The sequence below is a fragment of the Procambarus clarkii genome, chromosome 39 (genome assembly GCF_040958095.1).
Source record: "Procambarus clarkii isolate CNS0578487 chromosome 39, FALCON_Pclarkii_2.0, whole genome shotgun sequence".
NCBI lineage: Eukaryota > Metazoa > Arthropoda > Malacostraca > Decapoda > Cambaridae > Procambarus > Procambarus clarkii.
In genome coordinates this window covers 11,521,804-11,534,131 of record NC_091188.1, presented here as the reverse complement: position 1 = coordinate 11,534,131, position 12,328 = coordinate 11,521,804, and the positions used below count along the sequence as shown (strand labels likewise).

Here is a 12,328-nt window from a genome sequence, read left to right as displayed (position 1 = left end):
CAAGCGCAGATTTCGTAGGTAAGATACGGAGAGATATGAGTAATTTGTTCATGAGTAATATGTCTTATCACTGCAGATCTAGCTACGTAGATTCAAATGCTTTTGAGAGATTGGTCGTTGTGGCAATATACTCAGTTTAGAAAGGACACCGTTCGGTGGGACAGGTTACAAGAACATTTGCAAGAGGTGGGGGATATATGTATAATTAAAAAAAAACTGCTATAAGCAATGAGAACCAACTTAGTTAAATGAAACTGAAGCTTTTGGGTTTGTGTAGTCTGTTTTACATAAGTACACATACGTAATTAAAAATTACATTAGCAACTCTAAATACGTGGAATTAATTAAATATTTAATTAAATACTTAATTACGTGTTATTTTTCATCAAATGAATAGAGCAAACAATCTGTATATTGAAAATGTTTTTAATATCTGGTTATACGATCTCTAGCAGCCTTTTCCAAGAAATTCTCTTACAGCCAAGAAAATGCTACTTGAAGAAAGTAATATGTAACAATGCCGAAGTTACGTTAATGTTTGTTTCACATATATTTTTACCACACCTGCCAGATGGGTGGGGGGGGGGGGTAAAGGGAAGGAGAATGTGATGAAAATAGCAGCGTTCTCCCCCCATTGTGTTCCGTTTTCTATTGTCAAAGTCTCTATCTAAAGTAGCTACACTAGTCAACATTGGTTGTTTACCTATATTCTCTCTTTCTCCGTCTACTTATGAATTGAAGAATTCTCCAGATGGATTAAAAATAGGTGTGAAAGGCGGTATGGCACTAGGGAGTAATATGGTGTCAGCAGCTGGTGGCTCGGTGGTCACCCTACACTATCTTAGTAGTGCGGCCATATTTGTGTTCATAGGAGACCTGTGGCGGCTTTGACGTTTCTACCCGTTTGGTTCGCTTATCAATGCACTTGGGAACTTGAGGCCCTCAAATGGATATACACGTGAACGTGCCCGAAGCATATTGGAGCTGAAGCACCGCTTGATTGTCCTCAAATCCAGGTGAGTGAGTGTTAGAGTGGTTGGCGACCTCGACACCACACCAAAACACTCCTCAAGAGTTCCGGGCTGACACTCGTACGAGGTGGGACTTTCTAGTGGTGTGGCAGGCGGTAGGGAGGCCCAGCTGGGCTGTGAGGGGCCTGGGGCCTGGGGCAGGTAGGCATAGGCTGGCCCCTGGAGGGAATTAGGGGAGAGGGGGAAGGGGAGTGGGATTATGAGTAGGGGGGTTGATGGAGTGTTGAGGTATAGCAGGTGGGCTGGGCTGGCTGCCTCAGCCTTCACTAGGGGTGGGCTGGGCTGGCTACCTCAGCCTTCACTAGGGGTGGGCTGGGCTGGCTGCCTCAGCCTTCACCAAGGGTGGGCTGGGCTGGCTGCCTCAGCCTTCACTAGGGGCTGGCTGGGTTGGCTACCTCAGCCTTCACTAGGGGTGGGCTGGGCTGGGCTGGGTACCTCGGCCTTCTTTGGGGGTGGGCTGGGCTGGGTTGGCTGCCTCAGCCTTCTCTAGGGGTGGGCTGGGCTGGCTACCTCCACCTTCACTAGGGGTGGGCTGGGCTGGGTTGGCTGCCTCAGCCGTCTCTAGGGGTGGGCTGGGCTGGCTACCTCCACCTTCACTAGGGGTGGGCTGGGCTAGGCTGGCTGCCTCAGCCTTCTCTAGGGGTGGGCTGGGCTGGCTACCTCCACCTTCACTAGGGGTGGGCTGGGCTGGCTACCTCAGCCTTCTCTAGAGGTGGGCTGGGCTGGCTACCTCCACCTTCACTAGGGGTGGGCAGGGCTAGACTGGCTGCCTCGGCCTTCTCTAGGGGTGGGCTGGGCTGGCTACCTCCACCTTCACTAGGGGTGGGCTGGGCTGGCTGCCTCAGCCTTCTCTAGGGGTGGGCTGGGCTGCCTGCCTCAGCCTTCTTTATGGGTGGGCTGGGCTAGGCTGGCTGCCTCAGCCTTCTCTAGGGGTGGGCTGGGCTAGGCTGGCTGCCTCAGCCTTCTCTAGGGGTGGGCTAGGCTGGCTGCCTCAGCCTTCTCTATTGGTGGGCTAGGCTGGCTGCCTCAGCCTTCTCTAGGGGTGGGCTAGGTTGGCTGCCTCAGCCTTCTCTAAGGGTGGGCTAGGCTGGCTGCCTCAGCCTTCTCTAGGGGTGGACTAGGCTAGGCTGGCTGCCTCAACCTTCTCTAGGGGTGGGCTAGGCTGGCTGCCTCAGCCTTTAGGAGTGTGAGTTAGAAAGGGTTATGGTCAAGTTGTACACAAGTATCTTGAGAAAGTTCATTTTCTGAATGTAAAACCTGTATGTATCATTAGGTTAGGCATTGTTGGGTTGTTAGGTTAGGTTGGCAAGAGTTAGGTAGACTAGCATATTGGTTGGTGAACCATTTTCTGTGTGATGTGACTCGTATTTGTTATTAAAAGTGACTCGGGATATGATAATAACTTGTTTTCTAATTTTAAAAAGTATATTGGTATGTTAAGCTAGGTTAGGTTAGCACAAGTTAAGGTTGGGTGTGTTCAGTATTTTAGGCTCGGATCTAACTCTTACTAGATTGTAGCGATGGCAGTACTAAGCTATCTTCGTTTCTTGGAGGTGAATTTGCTCAGGCATAAAGAGTAACCAAGTGCCTTGCTCAGGCAGGATCTTTTCATCCTCACACACATCCTTATTAATACAGTATTGTCCAGTATTAAAGGTAAAAAAAGCATATATACAGTACTGGCTCTTTTTAATTTTAAATATTTTTCACTGTTTAACATCGTTATGGGTGTAATACCCTACACCCAATATACATTTACAGTTTAAAAATAAAAGTATAGTTTACATTGAAAAGGTGAGGAGTAAAGTGAAGTACAAATGGATGTAAGAGTAAAACAATGTGGGATATTAAGGTGTTAAATATATCAGTGTGGGTTGTATTATGAGAGGGTGGAGGCTGGTTGAAAAAGCTTAGCTTTAGAAAAGATCTGGATAAATACAGTGCTGGTTTAGAAATAGGTGTTGTAGTTTTATTAAGCGGAGTTTTTATCAACTCAGTGTACTCATTACACCCTATTGTACTTCTTATATCTCATTGTATTCATTACACCACTTTGCATTTGTTCCACACCATATTGGAATCTGATCCAACTGTCAGTTGGGTTAACCCATGTACTGTATAGGCTTCCAAAAGTGTGTAATAATGTTGGAACAGGTTAGTGCCCAAAGAAAATTGCTGAAAACATCTTGATAATTTAATAAAAATTAATTATTTATGTCACAATGTTCTTCGTGTTAAACCCCACATACCTCAAATCCAAATAATCGCCAATAGAACCTAAATACCTAACCTATGCCTAACTTTACACAGAATTTTAATGAATAATGATGATGTTAATTTTTATGCAAAAACAAACCTCTTTTGAATGCACAGTATGTTGAAATTGGTAGAGGCATCTTGTGGGACGGCTGTTGCATTAATGAGCCTGGCCTGAGGACTGATTACTCTCAGTTTAAGCGATCGTCTGTTCCAGCATGGTTGCACATTTTTGGAATCTTATTCATGAGTAAATCAAACAGACAGTTGGGTCAAATTCCAATATGGTGTGGAACATATTACATTTCCTGTTTTTGTTGCATTTCCATATACTGTTGCATTTGAATTATATATATATTATTATACATATTAAATACAGTACTTATTTTTCCCCGTTTTACAATGGGGGCTATTTTGTATAATATTAAGTACCTCCTTGGTTTTTCTGTTCAAATTTGGGATAATTTCTTCTAATATTTAAAAGAGATAGAATAATACATAAATACTCTCTCCTCTTTTTGCCTGCATTCCAGCAAATGCTGTATAATATGAGGGATATCAAGTGTTCTTAATAATTTTTGTGTTTTACGTCCAACCACTTGGGTCGGACGGTAGGGCGACGGTCTCGCTTCTTGCAGGTCGGCGTTCAATCCCGACCGTCCAAGTGGTTGGGCACCATTCCTTCCCCCCGTCCCATCCCAAATCCTTATCCTGACCCCTTCCCAGTGCTATATAGTTGTAATGGCTTGGCGCTTTCTCCCTGATAGTTCCCTTCCCTTTTGTGTTTTACTGCTCAATACCATATTGAATAAATGTGTAAAGTTCTCGGCCTATTCTTCTGGTCTGCAATTTTGCCACTCTTTAAGTGGAGTAGTTAATGTATTGTAATGTTTAATCCTAGCAACTTTAAAATACAAATGTCATCATTGGCTTGGCATTTTGTTTGACATTTCTTGTTCTCCAGTTACAATTTTTGTTTTAGTTGACCATTCCTTTATTGTGGTTTTTTATTTTCTTCTGTGTGAGGACTGGCCGAGTTTGGCTGTTATGTATATGCTTCTAGTTATAATTTTTTATTTTTTTCCATGTTTCTGGAGCTAGAATTGTTCTTTGGTGAACATTATACAGTACTGTCTTTTGTAGCATAATGAAAGACTTTGTTCATAGCAGTTTGATGGTTTGCCATGTCCTTTACAAGTGCTAATCAATAAAAATCTCTGATGTGAGAATCAATATTGGGTAAAGTACAGTACCCTGGGGAACAGCTTTTCATAACAGAGACTCTTGATTTTGTTTGAGTCTGGTTTGTTAGGTAGTTGAAGATTCATTTCCCTTCATTTCCAATTACAGGACAGTATTTCTTTTGTAAACATTTTACATGCCATTACGTTATCATCACATTTGTTGAAAGGTTTTTCACAAAGTATTCAAATGCATCCAAGCTATTATCATTGACTAGTGGTCCAGCAACCCATATTGACTAGGATTGTGCATATGTTGTGATACCATGTGTTACATAAACTAGTACAGTACATACACAGTTTAATAATTACATGTTACCTGCTTGATGGGGTTCTGAGAATTCTTCTACTCAAGTATTATACAATTAGAATGTCTGTCCAAAGTTGGAGGTTAGGCCTCGGCCAAATTTGCAGGGAGAATGGTCTTGGGTACAGGACGAACATAGGCTAGTCAGAGTATGCCTAAGCTAAATACTTTAATATCAGAAATTATAGATGCCCCATGATTTTCATGGAGTCAAGTGTGAAATACAGTATATAGTTTGATTCCCCTAGAGTTTTATCATAATATAATCATATTATGATTCATAATACAGTACAGTATTATGTACAGTAATATACAGTACAGTACAGTATATATACAGAACAGTACAGTACGCAATCATAATACAGTACAGTATTGAGACACAAAGACTGCATGAATACACGAGCCATTAATCACTAAGAACTCTTTTGGCCCAATCAGGATTCGAACCCCCGCTGCCCAGGATCACTCCTTGGCGTACAGAGTACTGTAGCCACTACTCCAATGATCGTGTGTGATCGTGGTTCCAGTACCCTGTATGCCAGGGGGTGATCCTGGGGGGGGGGGGGGTTCATATCCTGGCTGGGTCAAAAGAGTTCCTAGTGATTAATGGCTTGTGTGTTCATGCAGACTTATTGAAGGTGAGAGGGGTAATTGTAGGGAGATGAGGGTAAGAGGGTGGGGAAAAGGGAGAAAAATGAATGAAAATGAATCTTTTCATCAAAGAGATGAAAAGAAAAAGAGGGGGTGGGAAAGAATGGAGGAGGGAATGTGGGGAGGATGTGAGAAGGGGGGGGGGGGAAGAAGAGGGATGGAATGGGTGTTGGGGAGAAACAGACTATCCAGGGCAGTGCCTGGTACAGTACCTGCTAGTTATATAATAATAATAATAATAAAAAAATAATAATAATATATATTTATTTAGATAAAAGTACATACAAGATTTACAAACAGGATGTTGGATTTCTAGATAGAGCTAGTACATGCTATGCCCAAAGCCACTAATACGCACAGCGTTTCGAGCAATGAAAGTTATTCTCGTGCCGCACCTCACCTCATTACTATGAAAGATGCAATGCCTGTGCTTTAGAATGCCTACCTTTTCTGCCTATGCTTTAGAATATAGTACAGATTTAAAGATTTTAATTGGTCCCAATAATTTTGATATTTCATTGAGTGGATTGTATCAGTAAAGGATCTCTGCATGCTCTCCAGGTCAGCAATTTCTCCAGCTTTGAACAGGGTTGCTATTGTTCACAATATTCCACTGTAAAGAGCACTAGTGTCTTGAAGAGTATTATCATTCAGCAGTAATGTTAGGCTAAGTATGTCTGATAAGCCTACCTGCCCTTTAACCTCCTCCTCCTCCCCACCAATTCCACTCACATGAACTAACTGGGACTGAGCTAATTCCGTTTCATCGTTGATTCTGATCCACCAAGAGTTTCGTCATTTTTTTTTTTTATGTATTGCATCATGGTGCACTGGCTGATGAGCATTTGATCACGTGATCAGTCGGGTAAAGAACCCTTGGGTCTAACAAGTAACTGGATGAGTTCCAGCTCGGCTAAGCTAATCCTTTCTTTGGGGGACCTCGATAAGGCTTCCTGTCTTTGATAGTGGTGCACCCGCCTTAAAATTATCATAGGATTTCCTTTTCCTAAACTTATTTTTGCTAAAGTGTTTTATAGTACAGTATATATCGTACGTACTGTATCACTGGGAGATAGTGGCAGCGATATCTCCCCCATATCTAATCCTTGGTGTCTTTCAGGAAATGTCAAGGTGGTTGTCCATTTGCACTCGTGGAATAGAAATACTGTATGTTATTAACTTTGAAAACTAGCTTACTTGTTTATAATACAATACTGTATATTATTTTTGAGTGGTTGTGAAACAATATGTTTTTATGGATTTCTGGAATTGTAAAAAGCAAAGTGCCATTGGTGACCTGGGTGAAGACCTACTAGAAAGTGCACATGTGTGGTTTGGGGGCACAATTGCTCGGGTTGGGGTAATGCTAACTTCAGGATAGACAGTGACAAGCTTCAGTTAATGTTTCAGCTCGGCTGATAAAATTCCATCCATTTTCTTCAATCTTCCTGAGAGGAAGGGAATGAACTGGCTCTACTGCTGTCTCAGTGTGTATGTGCAGTGTGGTTGCATAATTAGTTTGCAGCACTGTATCGCACAATTGATTTTCAACATAATATTTGTATCGATGGTTCCTGTTTTGGCTCGGTGGTCCTGCACCTCTAGCAAGTGATTTTGGCCAGGTTCTATCCTTTGGCAGGGAAGGTCGACTGGGCACTAATCTTTGCAAAAATATGTACAGTATGTTCACTCACATACACCCTGCAGTAATTGGGGACCTGCTTGTAAAAAGATTAGTGGGTCATGTTCCAATGAAGCTAATAGGGCAAGGCAAAAGGTAAGCCATGGGAAGGAAGAGCTCAAAACCTTCTAACTGGAGTAGGAAACATTTTTCTCCGATACCAACCTGTGGAGAAAAACCCGAGGCGGTTGCCTGTCGTACTTTATCTTAGTCTGCCCCCACCAACTTTCCACCTGCTCTAGTTTACTCTTTGTTTCCTCTTCACCCACCCAAGTCAGTTCTCAGCCTCTCGCCTCTTCTCCAGCTACTACAGAGCATAGTTACCTAACTCCCACTTGTGGTCAACCAGGCAATTGGACTCTGCTGCTCCCAGCCATGTCTAAGCTCCTTATTCCCCAGCCTCTTGGCTCTTGCTGTCCAGTTTCTTGGCCCTTGCAGTCCAGTTTCTTGGCCCTTGCAGTCCAGTTTCTTGGCCCTTGCAGTCCAGCTTCTTGGCCCTTGCAGCCCCAGCTCCTGGAGACACCGTCCCCCAGCTCCTGGAGACACCGTCCCCCAGCTCCTGGAGACACCGTCCCCCAGCTCCTGGAGACACCGTCCCCCAGCTCCTGGAGACACCGTCCCCCAGCTCCTGGAGACACCGTCCCCCAGCTCCTGGAGACACCGTCCCCCAGCTCCTGGAGACACCGTCCCCCAGCTCCTGGAGACACCGTCCCCCAGCTCCCGGAGACACCGTCCCCCAGCTCCCGGAGACACCGTCCCCCAGCTCCCGGAGACACCGTCCCCCAGCTCCCGGAGACACCGTCCCCCAGCTCCCGGAGACACCGTCCCCCAGCTCCCGGAGACACCGTCCCCCAGCTCCCGGAGACACCGTCCCCCAGCTCCCGGAGACACCGTCCCCCAGCTCCCGGAGACACCGTCCCCCAGCTCCCGGAGACACCGTCCCCCAGCTCCCGGAGACACCGTCCCCCAGCTCCCGGAGACACCGTCCCCCAGCTCCCGGAGACACCGTCCCCCAGCTCCCGGAGACACCGTCCCCCAGCTCCCGGAGACACCGTCCCCCAGCTCCCGGAGACACCGTCCCCCAGCTCCCGGAGACACCGTCCCCCAGCTCCCGGAGACACCGTCCCCCAGCTCCCGGAGACACCGTCCCCCAGCTCCCGGAGACACCGTCCCCCAGCTCCCGGAGACACCGTCCCCCAGCTCCCGGAGACACCGTCCCCCAGCTCCCGGAGACACCGTCCCCCAGCTCCCGGAGACACCGTCCCCCAGCTCCCGGAGACACCGTCCCCCAGCTCCTGGAGACACCGTCCCCCAGCTCCTGGAGACACCGTCCCCCAGCTCCTGGAGACACCGTCCCCCAGCTCCTGGAGACACCGTCCCCCAGCTCCTGGAGACACCGTCCCCCAGCTCCTGGAGACACCGTCCCCCAGCTCCTGGAGACACCGTCCCCCAGCTCCCGGAGACACCGTCCCCCAGCTCCTGGAGACACCGTCCCCCAGCTCCTGGAGACACCGTCCCCCAGCTCCCGGAGACACAGTATAGTCATACGGGCTTAGCACTTTCTGCTAATTACCTTAAGGTCGCCTTTTGTCTTGTCTTGTGAATGTCTGCCGTACATGTTATCTAATAATCACTCCAACGTGAACTGTGTTTTATATAACCCCTTTCAGTCGTATTTGATTTCTGGCGTATTTCTGACGTATTTGATTTTTGACGTATTTGTGACGTATTTTATTTCTGCCGTATTTGATTTCTGCCGTATTTCTGACGTATTTTATTTATTGCACAAAAGCCTGTATAAGACAATCTTATTGACCTTTTTTTTATAACAAATTTAAGTCTATCCATAAAACTTTTTATTTTTTAAAGTCGTCATTCTTGTTAATTGTTCACAAACAATTTCAAGCTGTTTTAACAATTTGCAAAGTTGTTGAAATTGTGCAAAGCTGTGTTACAAATGTTAAAGTTGTTATTTTTTGTTAACACCTGATCCGTGCTTGCTTGATACCTGCTTGATGGGGTTCTGGGAGTTCTTCTACTCCTCAAGCCCCGGCCCGAGGCCAGGCTTGACTTGTGAGAGTTTGGTCCACCAGGCTGTTGCTTGGAGCGGCCCGCAGGCTCACATCCAAGCAACAGCCTGGTGGACCAAACTCTCACAAGTGAAGCCTGGCCTCGGGCCGGGCCTGACTTGTGAGAGTTTGACTTGTGAAGGTCAGTGTGTAACAGTACTCCTAACCTTTACACGAGAGAGGACTTGGCAGCTGTCATGGGGGTCATTAACTACCCATTAACTACTAAGTTGACAAGCAGAAGACTAATATTACACAAGAGGCTCGGTAATCATCCCCTTCACTCTTGTGCCATTCTCAGGAACATCATTTAATCAGCGATCATCAATCTCTTGGCCGAGGAGTTGCATTCAGAATATCTAAACGATAGACATTTGGCAAACGAACTTCGCTGACAACTTGACGGCCTTGACAATTCTTCTGGCATACCTTGTATGAATATAACTTAATATTTAATGAACTTTATCGTGATTCTAAATGCACCTTTGAAAGTTAGGCTTCTGGGGTGACGCGTCAAATAAACTGAGGTTATCTTGAGATGATTCCGGGGCTTTAGTGTCCCTGCGGCCCGGTCCTCGACCAGGCCTCCACCCCCAGGAAGCAGCCCGTGACAGCTGACTAACACCCAGGTGCCTATTTCACTGCTAGGTAACAGGGGCATTGGGTGAAAGAAACTCTGCCCATTGTTTCTCGCCGGCGCCCGGCATCGAACCCGGGACCACAGGATCACAAGTCCAGCGTGCTCTCAGCTCGGCCGACCGGCTCCTGAGGTGGCATACCATCTTTTAAAGTTGCAGTATTTATATAGAAGCAACAAATTCTGACTGTGTGAAGGTCACTCAGACTATGGGTATAATCAGAGTTGTCTACCCACCAGGTACCTATTTTACCACCGCTAGGTGAAGGAAGGTGTCGTACCGCCCTGCCCGGGAACCGAACCAGAGACCCTTCGGTAATGAGCCGAACTGTGCAGTGAGAGTCAGGGAACAGTGACGAGGTGTTGTGTGCAGCTAATGGGGAATAATAGTAGTTGTGGAGAAGTCTGGCTGCTAAAGTTGCCTAAGTAGAAAGTGGGGGTGGCACTTTACCAGCTTCCCGCCACACTTTTGTGGTTGCTGCTTTCCTCGTCGGGGTGGAGGGGGGTCGGCCCCCCCCCCCCCCGGTGGAGGGGGGTCGGGCCGCCTCTACTTCCCGGCGCCCTTGTAACATGACAGAATTATTGTTTGTTTAGCATTTGAAGTGTCTCTTGTAGCGAAGGTTGGGACGTCTTCAAGTCTTTCAGCGGATGGGTTGGCTGCCACACGGGGTAGTGGTGCTTGTGTGGAGTGTGCTGTGGGTGCTCGTTAGCGCGGCCCGGCCCCCCACCCGCGTGCGGCTGGGGTAAACTGTGTGCAGCGCCGGGTTTGTAAACATTGGCTTTTGACACGTTGTGATAAGTGGTGGCAGTGCCGACGGCTCCAGCTGCTGGTGGCAGTGCCGACGGCTGCTGCTGGTGGTGCCGACGGGTGGTGGTGGTGGTACCGACGGCTGGTGGTGGTGGTGGCAGTAGTGCCGACGGCTGCTGGTCATGGTGGTGGCAGTGCCAACGGCTGCTGGTCATGGTGGTGGCAGTGCCGACGGCTGCAGGTGGTGATGCCTACGGCTGCTGGTGCTGGTGGTGGCAGTGCCTATGGCTGCTGCTGCTAGCAGTGCCTACGGCTGCTGCTGCTGGTGGCGGCAGTGCCGACGGCTGGCACTGACTGACACATTATCAGTGACACCCATTTACATTTGCTTACCTCTTTGCCTGGTATTTTCCCAGTATTACCTGGGGACAGGAGACGGAAACCAATCAGCATTTAACTATATTCTGCTAAACCTGTGTATTTGTCATTTCTTGTCAAATTAAAGTTGTTATCGAATTAAGATTTGACGTCATTCCTTAGTTACTAAAAAAAAAAATATAAATCTGTGGCAGCAAAGAGAGCACGTCACTACTAAATGTGGTTATACACATTCAAGGATACCGTAGTGTGTTGTACACAAGCAAGGAAACTTGTGAGTGTATTGTTTGTGTTTATAGGAAGGTTGTGTGTGTGTGTGTGTGTGTGTGTGTGTGTGTGTGTGTGTGTGTGTGTGTGTGTGTGTGTGTGTGTGTGTGTGTGTGTGTGTGTGTGGTAGACATCCGTTGTGTGTTACGGGAAGCATGTCATGGAAGCGCCTGGCGTGTGTGGGTGTCCCTTTTCCTCTTGCCTTCCTCTGGTGAACTTCCTTCCTAGCCTCGTGTGTGTGGGTGTGTGCGTGCGCGTTCGTGTGTGTAGCCTCAGGATGAGAGCCAGGCTAGAGGTGCCCCGTCTTCCCAGCGTGCTCTGTCATATGACGCTCTGTCACCACTGACGGTTGTGGTCTCCACCATGTAACCTGTGCCAACCGTCTACCACTGTATGCCAAAGAAAACGTCACACAATCCATCTCACAAACTCGCAAGTTCAAAGTCCAAAGTTCAAGTCCAAACTGACCAAACTCTCACAAGTCAAGCTTGGCCTTGGGCCGCGCTTGGGGGGGGGGGGGTAGAAGAACTCCCGGAACCCCATCAACCAGGTATCAACCAGGTATCAAGTGACTTCAAGTAGACAAAAAGACAAGGGGGGATACTTAGCAGAAACAAGGCTAGTATACTTTATAATGCCACTAATTACGTGGAGAGTTTGCCTTGCATACTTCAAGATAACGAGGGAGAGGAATTGCCACTTTCGGGGTAGTTGTTAAAGCTATGGGGGGGGGGAGTTGCACACTAATGACACTATGTAAAGAACACATTGACCACTTTATGTAGGGCAGACGTATCTGTGTATCTATGTATTTATGTCTGTAAGTTAGATTAGCATTTTAAAAGCACTACAATCACCTTCTGTGGTTGATTGTTCAATAAATCCCTGAACTATGTTTAACAGGGCCACTTGCCACATCTGACTAACCCCCCCCCCCACCACCAGCCAGGGCCCACTTGCTCACTAAACGACATCTTATCATTTGGCGACGGTGTTGTCTCAGGCTTCACGAGGCAACACCGTCTCAACACCGCCTTAGCTGGTTGATACCTGGTTGATGGG

General features: G+C 47.1%; 2 protein-coding genes across 2 annotated transcripts in view; one reads left to right on the top strand and one right to left on the bottom strand.

Annotated features, from left to right (window-relative positions):
* Window positions 1-693: 693 nt before the first annotated feature.
* LOC123760304 (WAS/WASL-interacting protein family member 1) overlaps window positions 694-12,328 on the top strand; it is a 134,261-nt gene continuing 122,626 nt past the window's right edge. The window contains 1 exon segment of the mRNA XM_069338368.1: window positions 694-1,016. The gene's annotated coding sequence lies outside the window, so the exon portion shown is untranslated.
* LOC138372531 (uncharacterized PE-PGRS family protein PE_PGRS34-like) lies at window positions 7,556-8,713 on the bottom strand. Its single transcript, XM_069338003.1, has one exon. The coding sequence runs from the start codon at window positions 8,711-8,713 to the stop codon at window positions 7,556-7,558; it is 1,158 nt and encodes a 385-aa protein (XP_069194104.1).